Genomic DNA, 20,611 nt, shown 5'->3' on the forward strand with positions numbered 1-20,611 from the left:
GGCGGCGGTGCAGAAGAAGAAGCCCCCGTCCCCGTGGCAGGAGGCAGGAAGACCGGTGGTGTACGCGCCCGAGGCGGAGGCTGCGGAGTCGGCTCCCTCCTCGTCCGCTTCGAAGGCCGCGACAACACGATGCTAGAAGCCGGACCAGCCCCGGCGTCCTTGGAAAACTTGATGGGGGCCCTAGATCAATCAAGAAAACAACAAGATGAGAAAGAAGGAAAGAAAATGAATCAAACAAGTTGATAAGAAGAAACTCACCTGACTGCTTCCGGGACCTGCTTCGATGCCATCCTGCGCTGCTTCTTCAGCGCAGCCTCGAGCTGGGCGGTGGTCCTATTCCGCACCTTGGGCGCGGATACAGAAGCCGCACGCGGCCTCACGGACAGGGGAGCCACGCGAAGTGGCGCCACAGCGGCCGGCGCTGCTTCCTCTTCTGGCCGAGGAGACGGCGGTGGATCAGCGTGCCCCTCAGCGGCCTCCTGGGCGGCTTCCAGGCTCTCATCATCGCCGGCTACGGGGTCAGTCGGGTTGGCGTGGTCGTCCTGCCACACCTTATCCGCCAGGTCCCCGTCCTCGGCGAGCTGCCGCGCGAATTTCTGCAAATAGTGCAGGCAATAAGACTACCGCAGGCGGACAAACTAGCAAAAGAGACAGCAGCGTGCCGGCAAGCTGGCCCAATACAAAAGAACTTGCCAGATGCGGCGGGTCAGCTCGGCAGAAGGGATCCATCCCCCATTGCCAGTTGTGCGACAGCTTGGCTTGGGAGACGAAGTTCACCCGCCTGGCCACCCGCACAGGGGAGAGCTCCAACTTGGACGTCCGGGTCGGGTCTAACTGGCCGCTCATGTGGCCTATCTTGTGGGACCACCATTGCAGCGGCAGCACCCGCCAAGAGGCGTGGCAGCAGAGGAGATCAGCAGCCGTCAGCCGGTATTCTGTGATGCAAGTCTTCAGGAACTCCCACAACAGATTGACTTCGGCTTCGGGATCAGCCGGTTTGTAGTTATGCCCCCAGTTCAACTTGGAGGTCGGCTCCAACGAAAATTCCGGCAGGTTGATGCGGTCGAACGCCGGGTTCTCGTTCTTGACGTAGAAGAAGGTGGCCTGCCATTTCTTCGCCGAGTCCACAGTCGGAATCTTCGGGAAGGGAGTTTGCGGGCGCGAATTAGAGCGAAGCTGCCCCGCAGGCGCGCAGCTGGCCGTCCGTGGTCTGGGCCTTGATGTAGAACAGCCGACCCCAGAAGTCCACATCGGGCCACAGACCGGCGTAGCCCTCGTAGAAAGCAACGTAGCAAGAGAAGGTGACGAAGGCATTGGCTGGAAGATGATGCGGCTGAAGCCCGAAGAACTCGAGGAAGCCGCGGAAGAAGGGGCTCGCCGGCAGCCCAAACCCCCGCTCGAAGTGCGAGACAAAGATGACCCGCTCGCCGGGCTGCGGATCCGGCACCGTCTCCCCCTCCGGGACGTGGGTCACACTCCCGTCGGGATACGATAGGTACGGCGGAGGCGCTCCATATCCTCGGCGGTCACACCGGAGCCCTCCCACGAGCCGCTCGGTTGCGCCATCTCCTCCGTGGTCGACGAAGAGGGTGGCGGTGCGAAGGGCAGCGGAGAGACGCGCGGCGCGGATGAACGACTTCCCGTGGCACCAGAATGGCTGCGCTGCGGCAGCGGGTCGAGGGAGCAGTCCTACCGCGTCCGGCTGCGAAGATTCGCCGGAGTTCGCCGAAGGAATCAAGCGGCGCGCAGAGGAGCGAAGCGAGCAGAGAGCGGCGCGCAGGGAGCGATGAAGAAGAAGAAGTGGCTGAGGGCCTCCTCGGTGCCTCCCCATGCCCTATTCAAATAGGGAGGCAAGTGGGCAACATGGGCGGCGGCGCATGATTAACTGCGCCCAGGATCCCCACTACCCCAGCTGTTACCAATAACCGCTCGACGCCACGTCGGCCATGACCGCAGGAAATCCGGAGGGGACATTGACATGAATGTACGCTGCGCCAGGGCCAGATATTCCCGTCAGAGCCGGTCAAGTCGCAGACCGCGCCCCAAGGCGGCGTTAACTTTGGGGCGTCCCCACTCATGTCGGACACGCTTCCCAGAATCGGCTGCTACCTCATCAATGAGGCGGAGATGTCTCCAACACTTAAGAGAACCAAGTTAGTAAAACCGAAGCGACATCCGCCTCGAGAGTAGCTGGACGAAGCAAGCCGAAAGAGGGCGTAGCCGGCTAGAGGAAAATTCCTAGCCGGCCCCTCAAATGATTTTCAGCAAGATCCGTGAGATCAACAACGAACGGCTAGGAAAAACATGCCCATGTCCTTCTCTACGCAGGACCTCGCCAGCTTCAGGGGCTAATGTCGGGGTGAAGACCCCGGGTATGGCAAAAGAATGGTAGCAGTTGGCTCAAAGCCCACTGGCCCGCGACAAAGGCCGGCTGAGGAGCAGCCGGCGGGAGCCGTGGCCGGCTGCCTTGTGAGCCGGCTAATCCCAAGTCTACGCTGGTCCAGTCATGGCCGACTGCACTATGGCTGGGCCGGCTTCTACGTGCCATGTCCGGGCTGGCTTGGCTCTCCCCTGGCCGGCTAGAGGCTGGTGATCCTTGCAGGAGAAGGCTCCAAAAAGGTTGTCCGGGTGCAAAAGTCCACGCAAGATCTTATGTCCCATAAAGCAAGGGGCACTGTAGAGCAACAGTGCCCCGCGTCGGACATGCCATCATGGCCTAGCTACATCACGCGCCGCAGGCTACGGGTGCAGACAGCGGACGCCTAACCCATGTCGTTGGGCACGTCGTGTCTCCGCTAAGCTCGGCAGGAAGGACAGACAGACCCTAATGGTCGGTGATCCCAGCGCCTTGGGAAGGAGCGGGGAAGCCAGAGCCGGCGGGCCCGGCCAGTAGGCTATAGGGACTTCTTTGTAATGTTACTGGCACTATATAAGCCACAATACCCTCCTGTGCGGGGAACGATCGACCAACTTTCATTTCATGCTCAGAACCGCTCGGAGAGAGGCCTTCTTCCACCTCCAGCCCTCTCTTAGCAGTCGGATACAGCTCAAGGAGCACCATTGTGCTGTCTTACACATCATATACACTCTAGAGCAGGAGTAGGGGTGTTACCTCCGTACGAGGGCCCCGAACCTGGGTACGTCGCTGTGTCGCTCGTGCTCATACCCGCATCCTGAAACCGCCGTAGGCCATAGGCAGGAACCACCCGACTTGAGCCATCCTATGGCATATGCCGTGACGATACCATGACTCGGCTGCGGAGATGCCAATGTTGAAGCAGGTCACATGGTGGACGCAGTCGAAGTAATTGCGCAGTCAGAAATAGTTGATGTGGCGGGCGCAGTTGAAGTAGTCGCGCAGTCAGAAATAGTTGATGTGACGGGCGCAGTTGAAGTACTCGCGCGGCCAGAAATAATTGATGTGGCGGGCGCAGTTGAAGTAGTCGCGCGGCCAGAAATAGTTGATGTAGCAGCGCGGTGCCTGGCCGGCGTGACCGATGAATAAGACGTAGTTGATATGGCGGATCCGCGACTGGTGAGCACCCGAGTATATCGAGTCCACGATGTCGTGTCCGCGACGGGAGAGCCCCCGAGTGCGACGAGTGCACGGTGGCGGGTGCGGTCAACCTAATAGATTAATCGAAGCTTTGTTTTAATCTGTTATATTGTACTCCCTCCGTCCTAAAATGTAAGTCGCTAAGGATTAGTCAAAAATTAACTTTTTTTTAAGTTTGACCAAGTTTATACACAAAAATGTAAACATTTACTGTACTAAATCAACATGAATTGATTCACCATAAAATATATTTTCTTAATATGTCTATTCGATATTGTAGATGTAAATATAATTTTCTGAATATTTGGTCAAAGTTAGTAAAGTTTGACTTTTAACCAGTCCTTAGACCCCTTACATTTTGGGATGGAGGGAGCACTACGCAAATTCACGCGCAAATAATAGCACGAGCCTAAAGTATTTGGCTAAATAAATTTTGCAGGTACTAATTAATTGTAAATATAGCACCTGATATTTTTGTATCGGATGTTCCTCGCTGATTAACTCGATGGCTTGATCCATGTATGAAAGTAGCAGTCGATGAACAGGGCTCAGTCGATGTCAATAGTCGAAGCTTATTCTGCGAGCACCCGAGTATGTTGAGTCCTTGATGTCACTAGCAAAAGAAGGGCGCGGCGGCACGCCGCACCAGTGCTGAAGCTATATGGAAAGAACCACCGGTGATCTACCAAATAGATACATGTGTTCAAAAACCTGATCTTACGAAACAGGATAGATAGGTGAGACAGGTACACATAGTGTTAATATGAACTGGTCTTATTAGGGCCAAAGCTTTATAGTGGTGAGTGAAGTCGGCAGCGCACACAGTTCCATACTTTTGATGCACCTTCTTGATATTTGCACTGATATAATTGACCTAGCAAAAGAAGAAGGTAAACATATTATATGAATATGAACAACTGAACAACTTACAATCAAATTCATGTGTAAAATCTAGATCTTGAGAGAAACCACATGAAAATGTGGTGTGCTGAAGTGAGATAATTGATGCAGTCAATGCCATGTCAGCTGTCCAGAGCAATGGAAGACAATGAAATAGCTCGAAACAAATGAACATGGAACCCAACCCAGATGTATAATCAAATATTTTTTCCATTCCTTGCTAATACAATTTTTTTCTCTCGTCTAAAATGAAATTGGCCTGATACACACACATTCCCATTGATAATCATAAACATAAGAAACATGTGTATACAAGTTTACATTATAAGGCAAACATATATCACTGTTCACAACAGTGATATATAGTAATAACCATATTAAGCTTTGATTTCCAGAATCAAGTAGTACATCGTAAGGCAACTAAAAAAATGTAATGCTAGAGCAAGGAAGTCACAACCTCATATCTCTCTATAACCAGTGGATGCGCATCATTGCTCTGCCATCAAGATGCCAATGGTGCCAATGCCCCATTAATCTGAAAGGGCCATATTTTTGGAGTCAGTAATATTAGGTAAACATATAGGTTTCAATCTAAATATATTCCCGAGTGCATCATGTGTTTTGCTATTCTAGACAGTAAAAAAATATCATATTCCAAAGGAACTTACCAGATCCACCTATAAATGTATATTTGTACATCAAATTGGGCAGGCTTCTCGAATCTGGCTCCGTGAAGCTAGACTTTTTGGCACTGCTCCATGCCGGAGTTTCGGGAATCCATAAGCTGGAGGACTTCTGATCACGCCTTAAACCAGTTCAAATAATTGCTGCAAGGAAGTAAATTTCAAGGCTCGGCAAAGCAAACTAATATATGTAGGAATATTAAAATTCAAGTTTAAAAACTGAAACAATGAACAAACGGGAATCTGACATCGTATTATGCTGAAATCACTACAAATCTAAACCTATTACCGACCCATCCAAGCATTGAGTGGTGATGAAAAAATGGTAGTCCGATCCAGAACAACCAAAATGAACTTTCCAGATCACCATGCATTAGGTGCATTAAAAAGGCGCTTGTATATATTTTCATAATAAACACACATTGAATAACATTTCAACCGTGCACCTGACCACTACAGTAAATAAATCAGTGTGTTGTCATTTTATTCATGACAAAAAAAGAGAGAGCTCTACCATGAGTATATAGCAGATGTTCCATCAAAGAACTTGCATGCTTGTAATGAGGGCAGAGTCTTACCAATAGCCTTATTAAATACTGAGAGTATCTATTTGCAGATTGGAGGCACTGGAGACACAATGATAATTGCTACTGGACTGTAATGATCACCAAGCCTGCCCATTGCAAATCGAATGGCATTCCAAAATTTATTGCACCATTGCCGATATCCAACAACCCTTTTGATATTCATATTTATCTTGTCTAACTGCAGAACGAAACAGATTGTAGAAAAAGTTGAACCAGAAGCTTAACACAACAACAACTCAAAGGATGTGATTACAACCTGGAACTGTAAGAAGTAGTTGTAGCATTATGTTGCTTGATCTTACTGACTGATCAACTCAAACATGAAAAACTGTATCTGGAAAGAAGAAAATAAACAGTTAGCCAGAATTTTACCTGCAATAGCAATGCCCTTCACTGCTATGTACATCTACATCAGGCCAAGTGAATAAAAAGAAACTCTAGTAATTATTCACCATAGAAATATGTAAGCACAAACCAACGAAACACTAACCATCAAAAGGTATCAGGACTGAGAAAGATATACCAAAAGAGATAGAAATAAGAGACAGACGAACATGTGATCCTCATGCTAGCACCGCTATTTTCAGCAACTGCAGCTTCGAGTTGCCGCTCGGGTGAGTAAAACAGAAAAGGAGATCAATATTGTGCACCCATATGTCAAAGAAAGAAAGGATGAGTCGAATGCTGAATACTTCATCACCTCGAAATATCCTCATCGGGCATGTCCCTCAAGAATAAACCTACACAAAAGGTCTTCTTGTGCACAACTCAGAGATATTGCAAGCTCATCTGACCCACCAACCAGAGCAAGAAAGCATGAAGTTCTTGCCTGCATAGACATCTTGAGGATGGCATACTCATGGACAGAACAATTTAGTGGCAGGCTCCTTTTCCACGATTTGAATCCTGGAACATCACAGAATAGTACACCTTGCAATTTCTGCATACGTACAGAGCTAGAAGTCAATAAACAAAAGAGCGAACAAAAATATGGAACCGAACTTTGTTCTTCACCCGATGGACAAACAAAGCAATACCATTTTTCATGTTTTAGAAGTTCCTCACCCGATGGACAAACAAACGTGCAGACGGAGGTCTAGATGCAATAGTGCGCTGCCCCTCTGCTCACTGTCAGAGAAAGAGGGCAAGTGAGGCGGGAGAGGAAGAACAGAGAGAGGCCACCCAGACGCAGGAGGGCACGTAACTGTGGACCGACGCTGCTCGCTGCCGCTGGTGGCCTCCGCACCTGTGGTTGACATGGGCGTCACCTCCTCGCCGCTCCCTGCTCACTGTCCCGCCTGTCCATGCCGGTGATGGCTCCGCGACCCCAACTCCCTTCCGATGTCGTGGGGTGGCCAGATCGGCGCCTGCTGCCGCGACGACTGAGCCGGAAGCCAGAGTGGAGGATACCTCGTCAGCTTCCCCGACGGTGAACCACCAACCACCCACCGACGGGAAGGGACGACATGGCCGAAGCGAGGTTCCAGGAGGTGGATGCCGGCGTCGATGTAGTGGAGAAGGAGCTCGGGCTCCATGAGGTCCAGGCAAAGTAAAGGAATACCTGTTCCACGAGGAGGATCAGCCGGAGGTGCGGCAGCGTCTGAGCAGCGCCGGCGACCAAGCCCAAGGCGGGGCTAGGATTTTCGGGCGAGCGAGTACGGGCGCGGCCGAGCACCATGGCAACGGGGAAACGGGAGAGGCGGAGGCGTGGTGCGGTGTGGTGGTGCAGGCTGTGTCCAGCGAGGGAAGCTTCCCACGACGCGCCTTGTCGTCCTCGTCGGAGGCGTCCTGGTGGAGGGTTCCCGCAACGCGCCTCGTTGCGCTCGTCAGAGACGTTTGGTGGAGGAGCCGCCAGCGACTCGCGTCATCGTTGCCGGCGGCATGGCGGAGCTTCTCGAGACGCGGCGCGCCTCCTCGTGCTCGTCGCCGGCAGCGGGGCCTCCCAAGACGCGGCGCGCCTCCTTCTGGTCGTCGCCGGCGTGGCGGAACCTCCCGAGACGCGGCACGCCTCCTCGTGCTCGTCGCCGGTGGCGTGCCAGAGCCTCATGAGACGCGACACGTCTCCTCGTGCTCGGCGGCGGCGTGACGGAACCTCCCACGACGCGAAGCGCCTCGTCGCGCTTGTCGGTGGCGGCGTCGTGGATCCTCCCGCGGCGCGACGTGCCTCCTGACGATCGTCGGAGGCGTCCTGACGGAGCCTCCCGCGACGCCCCTCCGCCCTGCTGCCCTCCCGTATCCTGTGCTGAATTAGAGAGAGGAGAAAAAATGAGTGGAGGAGAGAGTCCGTGAAGGGATAAGAAACTGCTTAGGCTGAGCGGTGGGAGGCTACGTGTGATGCTGTGAGTTAAACCGTGTCATCGTGGAACCATCCAGTGCTTTTTTCACATGGGTAACCACCGTCCTCAATCATACACCAGCCATGGCCACCCCATTAAATCACCCAAACGGTCCACCAAAAGAAAGCAAATGACCAATGTTAGTCGAGAAAATCGGTATGCATCACCGAAATCGTACATAGTAAAAAGGCAGCAGGAACAAAACCACTAAGTAGGACACGTGTCAGTACTATGTTGATCCACAAAAAAAGTCAAAAATCTGAGAAAAATCGAAGTTGTTCATCTTTAGTATAGTAGTTATTAGTCGGAGCTTATTGCGATTTGCAATCGTATTGAAGGGAAGAAATTCTGATGGTCCGTGTGTCGGATGCCGAATTTGTGACGGCGAGTTTTCGAGTACGACGAATCCCTGAACCTTTGGTCCTTTTTTCTTTTCAATGGTTTTTGATGTGAAGAAGTGGAGAAGCATCTTGCTTTGATTCGCGTGAAGCAACAATGACAACTTGCTTTTTGCCTGTTCCAAACTTTCCAATGACATTGTACGCTTCCTCTTACGGCCGTGAAAGATGATGCCGCCAAGAAAATAGACCCCGCGCTGCCGAAGGAAACTTGAATATCTCAGTTTGGTTCAACCGACTTGGTTCTCTTACTTGGTCCGATGAAAACGGAAATAGGAAAAACGACCGGCCTATATCCCCGTAAGCCGTACGTAACCCGAGCACGCGCGAATTGTCGTTGGCGCTGATTCGGCTGCGTCTACGATGTTCTTGATGAAGTTGATTGCGCCAGGTGAGCTGTGGATGTCAACGTAGATGCAGAATCCTGTCCAGATAATGAAATCTAGTTGTCGCAATTCCCACAGACGGCGTCAATTGTCGAAGCGGTTCCTCGCCAATGCCCACCATGAGGGGCTTAGGGTTGATGGAAGGCAGCGATGGAGATTCCGGGAGCGAGGCTGCACACGACGTATCCAGGTTCACGTCCCCACGATGAAGGATCGCTACGACCTGCTAGCAATCCACTATATGATAATATGTGTACAGGGGGCCGCCGTTGGCGGAGTTGTTGTATCTAGTCTAGTTCTATGCGCGTTGCGATGTCTAGGCGTATCGCATGGATGTTTTCAGTTTTTTTGAATCTGACCTAAGGGGTGCCCCTGCCTGGCTTTATATATGCAACCATGCTAGGGTTTACAAGAGTTCTAGTAGAATACATATTGGAGTCTTCTTTCTTGTAGTTCAAGTCAATACTACTCGTGGGTCCAGCTTCTCGAGTCCTTGTGTTGGTCCGTCTTGATAATCTGCACCGGGTATAGCAATGTCGGGTACCCAAAGGGTAATGCCCACATCAATGGTTTTTTTAACATCAGTCTCCGACAATTTTAAGTTGTGGAGCCAATAACCCCGGACAAAATAGGCGGACAGGGGAATTTTTCCTCATTCGTCCCCCATCCGTCCAAACCCTAGCCGCCGACGTCTCCTCCTCGCCACAGACGTCTCCTCCTCGCCGCCCCATCCGTCCGCAGCGACGCGCCATGCGCCCAGCATAGGTCGGTAACATGTTATTTTTTGTGTAGGATATGACTCCCCCCCATTCAAGTTAGTAACATGTGATTTTTTGTGTAGGATATGGCACCTTGCCAAATTTGTATGACTCAGTGCAAAAAAAGAGTCTTCTCAACTGGCTCTCTATTCAGTGTTCATCTCGTACCGGGTTATTTCGAAAATTTTGTGGTACTAAAATTTACACATATGTTGTACTAACTTCCATGATTGTCCCATGCAACGCAAGGGCATAATTCAATGATCTCACATGAGATAGTGTGCAATTCCGCGCTTGTGGGCGGACATACGAGGTTCAAGTGCAAAAATGGCCAACTAGGACTCGCTGGGGAGGTGAAGGTTGGCGTCAATTCATTGCCCAGAACCATCTCATCGGAGATAATGAGTTGGTGTGCTTTTCCTTAGGAGGAGTCATACCCAGGATAACTGTCATTTATCTCAATAGTGGTCGACTTCTTGTCACCCAGAGATGCAACCTTACCGATGGTGAGAATGAACACCCCCAACAAATCATCCCTCCAAGCAATTCCTTCGTCAGGGTGCCTATTGTCACCCGCTTGAGGACTACGAATGTTAAGAGGCACCTTATGATAATTAAGTAAATTATTTCAAGTGAGCCTAGAGCTATATATGTATATCTTATGATAATAGTCATGTAACATTAAGTTATCTCACTTTTGCATTGCAGAAATTACCTAAGAATATGGTTTTCCATCTTCATATCCCTCAAGATGGCTTGGTTGGACTTCATGTTGGAGCACGTGGTGGCGTTACCGTTGTCGAGTACAAGACGGATGTTGATGACCGCATCTCCTTCATAGCTGAAGGGTGGAAGAACTTCCTACAAACCGAGCATCAGCAGACTGGACAAGCCATACTCATCACTCCAAGGACTTGAGGCACCTGCATATGATTTTCGTTATCGACATCATCAATGATTCGCCGTCGTCGGGGTTGTAGTTGGACTCGGTAAAGTAGCGATACTTGGAGGGAGTATGCGCACCGACTCATAAACTTGTTGCTAGTTATTTGTGGACCAAAATGTTTAATTATATAGCTGTGAACCAGTTTGTGGACCAAATTTTTTAATTCAAACTAGGAAACTTTTCTTCAAAAAGAATAATTTAATAATTAAATTAAGCAGTAAATACAATCTTAGAGACGGTTCCTAATAGTTCCCGTCTAAGGGAGATAATATGTCGTCCCGCCTAAGAGGGATAATTGGCGGCAAAATGTGAAAATTTAGCCTTGTAGAGACGGTCTAGAGTTTTATCCGTCTAAGAACAATAGTTCGCGGCAAAAATCCGAAATTGTTTTGACAAATTTGACGGGCGGTGCCACTTCTCCTTTATTCGCCGCCGCGTGTCCAACATTTCAGAGCCACCGTCATCCTCATCCCCGCCGCCGGTCCCGTGCCGCTCCTCCAGCCCCGCCGACCGGTTCATTGCGGGTCCTGATCCCCACTGTTTTGTTGACGCGCACTCATCCCCGCCGCTCCTCCACCCCCGTCTCCGGTCCAGGTATGTGAACTATCCCCAAAAACCCTAACGCATGCGGCGCCACCAATCTGTCTGGTGCCTAACTCTAGCAGTCATAGTAGCCCGGATATCCAGAGAAGATGCATCATCGAAAAATTAAATCTCAAATATAGACGCGCATAATGATAGTCAGTTTGTGTATCCCTCTATTTAGCAGATGGAAACCTGCTATGATGATGCAATATTGCTCTCTAGCAAGGACAATGACTTTTGCAGCTGTGAGAGTGATGATTCCATGTCATCACATGAAAATCCCACTTTTGTGAAGGTTCTGCTTAGAGGTATGAAGAACATGAAAATGTGAACTATTTTATATATAGTACATGGTAGTATACTATAAGATTGCATGTCTTAATTTGCTTCAAAATTTGAATAGTTTGAATATTTTAGCAAGCTAATATAAGATGAAGATGATCACTTCTCTAATCTATGTGTACTCTGCCAATTAATGATACCGTATTTCTATTTGTTGCATCAGGACCTCAATACAAGGGTACCAAAGATTTTGATAAGCAGTGTCTATTTGGAAACGACTTGTATCTGACACAAGATCAATTGAGCTTCCTTTATGATTGGTGTGATCCCAAATTTCCACCAAAAATCAGGTACTATGTGTACAGAATGACATATTCATCTTTCATGAGAAGAAAGTGCAAGCTGCTAAGAATATCATGAACAAGCTTGTGATATTTAATTACTTAATAAGTAAAAGTATGCTCATTCTTCAATTATCTCTGTACCACCGAAATTTGGATCCGAGTTCACATTTTGGTACCTGAAGAATCTCCTTGTATACCATGTTGATATATATGTTTCGTGCATCACCAGCATGAGGCCATGGAAAGTTAGGATGAAGATGGGAGATAGGTCAAACAATGCAATTTTGACAGCTGGATGGGACAGTGTTGTGAGGATGTTCAACCTACATGAGGAGGATATTGTCCTTTTCAGCTTCCATGAAAAATATGAAGAGCTGCATCTTCTGGTTCACATCCTAGCATGAATGTGTTTGCTAGAGTACTAATTATGCTAGTTTGATGCACTGCAGTATCTATGGATTTCAGTAGATGTTTAATGTAATAATGCACTTATAGATATATGTAGTATATATGTGTCTGTGTATGAATTTCTCCAACTATATATGCATGGCCCTATGGATGGCTACTTCAAGCTAATATGTCTATATTTATGGCTGCTGAATCATGACTGTTATACAGCTATTAAATTACATTACATTCAAATAGAGAAAGTGTTTCAAGCGGACTGGTATAATGTGCATCTCAATTCAATAAATATTGCAGGCGGTCTCGAGTAATAGCCGTCTCAGGACATCATCATGGTTGAGACGGTCTGTGATAGCGGCCGTTTGAGGGCTCGGAATCCTTACAATCGGTTTGGAAATCAAACCGCCTCAGGTCCTCTAGATGTCGGAGACGTTTGTTGTTACTGCCCGTCTGAGGCGGCTATTCTTTGAGCCGGAACGAGAACCGTCTCAGGTTGGCACGCTAGTAGAGACCGAGTCTTTGAGCTGGATAGCATAACCGTCTGTGAACGAAGGGCCAAAACCAGCTCTAAGTAGCAGGTCGGTACTAGTGTATACAACCAGGCTAATTTTCTTAGTTGTGGTAAAAGTGAATCAGATACTTGATCTAGTATAAATGTAGCACATGAACTATATAGCCACCAAAATCAAATATTCTACTTGGGAGAAAATAAAAGATTGTGCACTACAAGAGTTTCTATTAATCTGTGTATGAAACTCTCTTCAGTAATTCAGGCTGACACCGACTATAGGCTGATGGAATAGTGCAAATAAATCAAAATGATCTTCATCTATAGGGTAGTGCCTAATACATCTGTACAGTTAAACCCAAGTGGATCTTTGAGATTCCAACAATTCATAGACCGAGATATACCCCCACTAATCTGATTTTTCACATACATAGGCTACCAAAAGTAACTGAAAGTATTATTCAGTAAGAAAATAAATGCTCAAATGGTAGTTATTATGTCATATGATCTGTATAAAACAAACACATGTGAGGAGACGAATTTGGCATACTCATTTAACAGGAAGAGACTTATGAACGTATGTTAAGAAACTAATCTAAAGGGACATGGTCCGCTCATTTTTATTGCATATAGTAGTGTTCCCCTCTGAACACAAATAACTCACCTAACATGGACACCAATTAAACAAGCAGGGGTCCATGGATAAAGAACACGTTTCAAGACATTCAGCATATCATCTAGGGTGTGGATTTAATTCTATATGTATTAACCACCTCCTTGGGGATACCAAGCAGAGGAAACATTTTCTTACCTTGAAAAAAAATTCAACTACCTGGGTCAATGTCCTAAAAAAGAATCATGAAAAAATAATATAGTAAAACACAAGAAAGTAAGAAATTAATATTTAAGCTAGCTAGGCTGAAGAATGTGTGACCAATACTAAAATACGCAGTATACACATGCAATTATCTCATTTACATATCAACATCTAAGTTCAGAAAAACAATTGAAGTGTATACATATACATTGATGATTCTCATAAATAGAGTACTAAATTCACATCATCTCATTTTATCAACATGTAATTTTGAAACTTCATACTCCCTTGGTCTCTAACTACCTGACGTTCTAGGTTTAATTAAAGTCAAAATTTGTAAATTTGATTAAGTATATAGGAAAAATATCAACATCCATGATACCAGATGCATATAATATGAAATTATATTTTATGATGATTATACTAATATTTATATATTTATATTTTACATGTTAAGTTTTCTCATATATAGTTTTTTAAACCTTCCAAACTTTCCGTTTGGCAAAACCTAGAACACAAGGTAATTTTAAACGGAGGGATTAATTCTCGGACACCACAAACTCGGATAAGTTACAACTCATGAGTAGAGTGAAAGCATTGATGAACTGGTCACCATTGAAGATCAAGTTCAAGATGACACAAAGCGACTCAAATGTGCTACATATAGAACGACCAACATATCACACATATGGAGTGTATGCATAGCTTTAAGTAAGTACAATGGACTGATCTAATGCTAATGTCCTATGAGTGGAAGAGTGCAAATCAAGGAGGATGGTGTTGTGTTTGTAAATAAAAGATTTAGAAGCACCAATCATGTCAAGTATGGTACAAAACATTTATATGTTCTATCGAATACAAATTCATGAAAACACCTTGTACATGATCACAAATTATACATGCTATGGCGATATGTAATGATCTAAAACAAATTCATGTCTCTGCACTGATGAATTCACCATGTTAGGGATATATATGCATTAAACATGCAATCAACAAATAATGACAAGGATGTGGAAGGGAGAAAACTCAACTTTCAGATTCAAGTCTTGGTTCGAAATTTCATAGCAGGTGTTTTAAAAAGGATATCAACAAAAAGAGTGTGTACACTCAAACCTTTGTAACATTTATGGTTCACATCTATATTTGGACAAGTTAATTAAATTAGAAGTATAATTTATTTTCATGTTTTTATTAGTGATATCATTGCTTGCAATTTCCTTACAAACATACTCATATAGAAAATAATGGTAAAAGTTACACACTCTTAAAGATGACTATGTCAAACTCCATGACGACGTATGTACTGGGAAGTACAAAAATTGCCGCGCAAACATGCATGTCAACCTACTAGTTGAAGAAAAATAGTTCTTATAAGGCTACATGAATTGGTTGATCTATCTCTAATAGTTGGAATGATTCAATACATCTTTTACAAGTAAAGATGTACTAACACATCACACACATATGGAGTGCAGAGATAGCTTTCAACAAGAATGATTGCATGACCTAATGCTAATGTGCTATGCGTGGAAGCTAGCATGTTATGCAAATCAAGAGGATGGTGTTTTGTCCGCGATGAAAAGAGTTAGAAGCACAAATCATGTCAACTAAATAGCAATACAAATATATGTGATGTTCAATACACCTTCATGCAAACACATTGTACATGATTAGTAAATATAAAATCTATGACAAGATATAGTGATCTATAAAAAGTTCTATGTGCGTGCACCAATGAATACACTATGTCAGGGATTTGGATGCATTAAATATGCATTAATCAAATAATGGCAAGGCTGGGGGATGGAGAAAATCAACTTTCACATTCAATTCTTTGTTAAAAATTCCCTAGATGATGTTTACAAAGGATATCACCAAGGTGTTTATCTTCTAGTGTCTATCTAACGATGATAATAAATAATATGAACACTGAAAAAGAAGATGTGTGCACTTAATTTATATTGTATTTTAAAATAGGAGTAGAATTTTATTGTCACTCTTCTTAGTAGTGATATCATTACATACATTTTTTAACAAACATACTCATATAGAAAATAATTGTAAAGGTTACACAGCCGCGTAAATATGCATGTCACCCTACAAGTTGAAGAAAATATAGTTGTTATAAAGCTGCATGAATTGGTTGATCTTATGTCTATCCATTGGAATGATTTAAGACGATTGTTTTTACAAAACCTAGCTCTGGTACATAATTACGACGATTGTTTTTTATACACATGGGTGACTCCCGTTAGGAAGCAGTTACACGGAGTTCCCATCACACAACCGTGGCCGTATGATCACATCTGTATATTACTCCCGATTCTTCGAGAGTCAACCATGCCTTCGTCGTAATAAGGTAGTACTGCCTAGGAAAGAAACCATATTATGCAGCGAGACAATTGGTTTGGCTTTTTCATTATCATGGTTTCAACATCAAATGGTAGTAATGTTGATGTTGATGTTTTGGACTATCGTCATGTAACTGACATTTGATCAGTCAGAAAATTATATTCATGCCCGTACAAAAAGGGCTGAAGGACCATGCATATAGCATCAACGGGTCAATCCATTTTGTTTCTTTAGACATACGCACATAGTAGACCAGTCCATTTGAAGAAAGAAAAACATACGAGACCAGTCCAACAAAATCCCCACGGACCACCGCACAAAATTTGGTTAAGCAAACGTAGTGTATAGCGTACCGTTGAGCAGCCAGGCAGAAGTCACGTACATCCCTCTCCGTGTGCTCGACGCCGGATAAGGATAAGGATATCGGATGACCCAATATAAGGCAACAGCGTACCCGGCAAGTGGCTCAATTTGTTTCCTGAAATGTAGCCGAACGATCGGACGCCAAGTTTCGGACGCGACCCATATCGAAAATCCCGGCCCATAGGGTTTCTGACACTCTCCCGGCCGCTCGGGTGATCCGCGCTGCCACTACCCGCCTTCCATCTCCCGAAAAACAACGGCTGCGCGCCCACCCCACAGGATCCCCATTCCCCAGCACTATATATAACGCCCCTCCTTGCCTCATCTTCCTCAGGGCCCTCGCCGCTCTTCTTTCTCCTTCCAATCTATCTCCGACCACCGTCCTGTCCTAGCCTCCCCCATTCTCATTTCTCCTTGCCTTGTCAACCACCATTGGTTCCACTCCAAAGAACTGTAGTTAGATGAAGAACCTGACTCACGTCGGTTCAGTCCTCGACCTCGACCAGTCCACCACCAACCACATGGCCGATGACAGTGGCGGCTGTACATCCAACTCCGAGTGGAAAGGTTATCTTGTACCGGAAGTTTTTTTGGAGTCTGAGCCGGTAGTGGAGGCTGGTAAGTATGAGGTACTGGAGGAAGGGTATGTGGAACAATCTGTTAGTAGAGGAGGGCATGTGGAACAATTTTGTAGTAGAAGGCATGGGGAAGAAGGGGGCTGAGTCGATGGTAGGGGCGGCAGGATCCACCAGCCAGTTCTTGTCGTCCGGGCTTGAGGAGCAGGGTCATGCGAGCAATGGCAATTTCAGTGAGTTTGAGTTTCATGTGTGGGAGCCGCCTTTGGCGATTCAGGCAGCAGACAACATGGGCGCTGAATGGAGGGCCGGAATGGCGCTGTCGGGGTCGAAGGAGGCGGCTGGCGGCGGGAGCAACGAAGACAATAGTTTGTTCCCCTCTCAGATGGTGGAGTCGGTGGCGGCGGTTGAGGATCCGCAGCCCCAAGGCATGGTGAATCTAGGAAACAAGAGGGGTGCCGAATGGATGGGTGTGGCGCCGCCAGCCAGGGCTCGTGGGTCCAAGAGGCAGCGCACGACGTCAGGCTCGATCGGAACCAGCGGCGGGAGCAACGACGAAGCAATGGGGAGCGAGGCCTTGTTTGAGTTGGCGGCGTTGACGGGTGTTTGGAGGAGGGAGACCGTGTGGTGGGACGAGGTGAACAGGCCGTGGTACCCTGACGTGGATTTCAAGCGCCACTTCCACATGTCGCGCTCCACCTTCGACAAGCTCTGCAAGATGCTGGATCGCTCCGTGCGCAAGGAGGACACCGCCGCCCGTGACGCCATCCCCGTTCCCCAGCGCGTGGCGCTCTGCGTCTACCGCTTCGCCACGGGTGAGAGCTTCTCCGGGCTCAGAACGCGCTTCGGGATCGGCAGCACCTCCACCATCCACAAGATCATGCACGACGTCACCGACGCCATGAACGCCATGGGCGAGCCCAAGTACCTGTCCGCCCTGTGGCCTCGCGGCACCGACGCCATGGACGCCGCCGCTGCTAAGTTCCAGGCCCTGACGGTGACGGGGGGCCTCCCTGGCGTAATCGGCGCCGTCTACACCACACACGTTCCCATCAAAGCGCCAAAGCCAAGTGACGACCACGCCTCATTATACCACTGCAGCCGACGCCTCACGGAGCGGCGCAACGGCAACATCTTCTTCAGCGTCGCCCTCCATGCCGCTGTGGACGCTGACGGCGCCTTCACCGGCCTCTACCTCGGTCGCGGCATCATGTCCGACGAGGAGATCTTTTCCGTGTCACCGATGAACACGGAGCACGCGGAAGAGATGATCTCCCAGCACAAGCGTCTCGTCGGAGGCGCAGGGTACCCGCTCACGGACTGCACGCTGGTGCCTTACACCCATAGCAACCTCACGCCGGCGCAGACCAACTACAACGAGAAGCTGGCGCTGGCCCGAGGCGTGGCCCTCGACGCGTTCCGGAGGCTCAAGGCGCGCTGGGCCGTTCTGCAGAAGCGCAGCGAAGTGAAGCTGGAAGACTTCAAATCACAGATGAGGGCATGCTGCGTGCTCCACAACTTCTGCGAGCGCAGCCTCGGCGATGAGCTGAAAGGGTTCCAGATGGAAGACGATGAGATGGTCCTCGATAACGCCGTGCGCTCCGCCGCCGCCGCGGAGGTGCGCGGCGCAATCGCCCACAAACTCATCCACGGCTCCACCATGGCAGCTAACTAAGCAGATGCAAGCAGTTTGAGCGATTTGATGGCTTCATCAGCGGAGCAAAAGGAATAAGCTGCAGGGAGTTGAGCAGCAAGATTACATTGGTTGTTTTGTTGGATTGGCGAGAATAGCGAGCAATTTGTCATGTGAGTTACGAGAGAATTCTAGCGTCACATTATTTGCATTACTCTGTCACATAATTTCAGAACAATTTGTACTTTTTTCAGATCTAGATCTGGATTGATCTTCGTAATCTTGTAATTTCATCAACAATTTTGTTAAACATTATACTATTTCGTTTTGCCAACCAGTTATCAGATCTCATCTCTCGTTTCTTTACATTTTTTTGCCTTCAAATAATTAAGCAATCCTAAGTTCCTAACACATTCTAGCTAAAGCACAACCCTCTAGATTGAATCTTGCTTTTATATATCTTGTAAGCTGCATATAATCGTGTTTGCCCTTACTGTTATTCGTTTGCTTACTCGCCATAGGATTTGAGTGTTTTTGAAACGATGGGCAAGAAAGGAAGGAAACACACTTAGACAGATGAATATTGTTCGATACGGCCATGCAGTGCATGGCGGCCTATATATAGCATTCAATCTGTCAACACCTACGGACCCCTTAATTCATTAAATATTAAACAAACTTAGTATAGCTCATTACCATTTATCCCTTCACAAGCAACTGGCACTCTGATTATTGCATCTAGTTTCCATTCCTGTTTTTTCTTCTCTTTCAACTCAGCATGAGTCCCAACACAAAGATGATATCTTGTGGATACAACATATGCAAGGTCTCAAGTAAAGATTGAAGTGATCCCTAAGGCATTTGTACTCAGGAGAATATTTGGACTCATTGGTACAAAAACAAGTATACTGAAGCTGGAAATCTTGGTCACGAATAAATATACAAACCAAGGTCGGTTTCAGAACGTAAACCGAAGTCGGTTGTGTGATCAGAACCGACCTCATTCTTGTAACCTTGGAGTCATTTGCGCATGAGCAACCGAGATTAAGGATGAACAGCCCGCTAAATACTCCTCTGCTAAAACCCTTAGAGTTCCATCCAATACCACTTGGTCTCCACCACCTCTCAAATCCTCCCAGACATCCTCCTCTTTTTTTTGAGTTGTCACCGGGGGTGAGCACAAAGGATCCCACCTGAATTGTTTTGTATTCATTTCATCCTATGGATCGGGTGAATTCCCCGAGGGTATAACAAGTGTACATGCGACATAGAACAAGATGTTCAGAGGGGAGAGAGGGGAGGTACAGGCTTAGTGGGAGAAGAAGGACAGCCACCCGTGCACGTCTGAACGATGATCCATTGGGAGCCAAGTGCGCCATAGCACAACATCGTCCCGGCAACGTTTGCGAAGCACAACGAGCGAGGGATTGAGCCCATTGAACACGACGTCGTTCCTGTGCTTCCAGAGCTGCCAAAGGCACAACATGCGAAGGGTGGAAGAGGAGTCCGGAGGAGTAGCGGGCGGAAGGGCACATTCTGCAGCCGCAGATGCGAGGTAATCCGCGTTGGGAGTCGCACCGAGGGAAGCCCAGAATCACCGCGTAAACGGGCAGCCGAAGAGGATGTGGCTCGTGGTCTCGAGCGGCGCCGCGCAGATTGGGCACCCGCTGTTAGCGGCGACAAGGATCTTTTTGCGGAGTAGGTTGCTCCGGCACTTGATGCGGTCTTTGACGGCAAGCCACCCGAAGAACTTCAACCTGGACAGGGCGCAACTGCCCCAGATGAAAGCGTGGTGCCCGTCCTGGACCCCGCAAAGGTGCATGGCTTATAAAGGGCAGCGGTGCAGAGCTTTCCGCCGGCCTTGCCGCAGAACGGGAGGGAATGCTCGTCGTCAGAGCTGCCCAAGCGAATTGTGGACAGGTTTTGGAGGAGCGCGGCGCGTTGTTTGGCGGCCACGGTGGACAGACGCGGGGCAAGGATGGTGTCGAGCCCGTGGTCGAACACCTGTCACACGGAGGCACATTGAAGCGAGCAGTGCGAGAAGAGCTCCGGCATGGCGTGGCTAGGGGCCCGGAGGGGAGCCACCAGTCCAGCCAGAATGCCGCACGCGTCCCATCCCCAATCTTGACGCGAGAGATGCAACGGTACAGCGGCAGGAGGCGCCGTAATGACGTCCAGTGAGCACCACAAAGGG

The 20,611-nt window shown here is 47.8% G+C and overlaps 1 protein-coding gene and 1 long non-coding RNA gene across 9 annotated transcripts; one reads left to right on the plus strand and one right to left on the minus strand.

Moving 5' to 3' along the window:
- Window positions 1–3,973: 3,973 nt before the first annotated feature.
- On the minus strand, window positions 3,974–7,970 carry LOC127341547 (uncharacterized). Of its 8 annotated transcripts, none has more exons than XR_011754983.1 (9): window positions 6,932–7,969; window positions 6,764–6,854; window positions 6,427–6,666; window positions 6,281–6,316; window positions 5,983–6,060; window positions 5,718–5,904; window positions 5,125–5,283; window positions 4,914–4,991; window positions 3,974–4,430 (listed from the first exon to the last, which is right to left on the minus strand). It is a non-coding gene; the product is annotated as an uncharacterized lncRNA (long non-coding RNA). The 8 variants fall into 8 exon arrangements; XR_011754980.1 differs by having other exon boundaries at window positions 6,217–6,316; XR_007875621.2 differs by having other exon boundaries at window positions 6,217–6,666; window positions 6,792–6,854; window positions 6,932–7,970.
- An 8,941-nt stretch (window positions 7,971–16,911) lies between these two features.
- LOC127339355 (protein ALP1-like) lies at window positions 16,912–18,459 on the plus strand. The gene has a single exon (XM_051365215.1). It carries the CDS (start codon window positions 16,912–16,914, stop codon window positions 18,457–18,459), a length of 1,548 nt encoding a protein of 515 aa, XP_051221175.1.
- Window positions 18,460–20,611: the final 2,152 nt, after the last annotated feature.

Source organism: Lolium perenne, chromosome 3 (assembly GCF_019359855.2).
Source record: "Lolium perenne isolate Kyuss_39 chromosome 3, Kyuss_2.0, whole genome shotgun sequence".
Classification (NCBI taxonomy): domain Eukaryota; kingdom Viridiplantae; phylum Streptophyta; class Magnoliopsida; order Poales; family Poaceae; genus Lolium; species Lolium perenne.

Excerpts from the sequence above, each read along its gene's own strand:
- LOC127339355 (XM_051365215.1), top strand. The coding sequence starts at position 16,912 with ATGGGGAAGAAGGGGGCTGAGTCGATGGTAGGGGCGGCAGGATCCACC.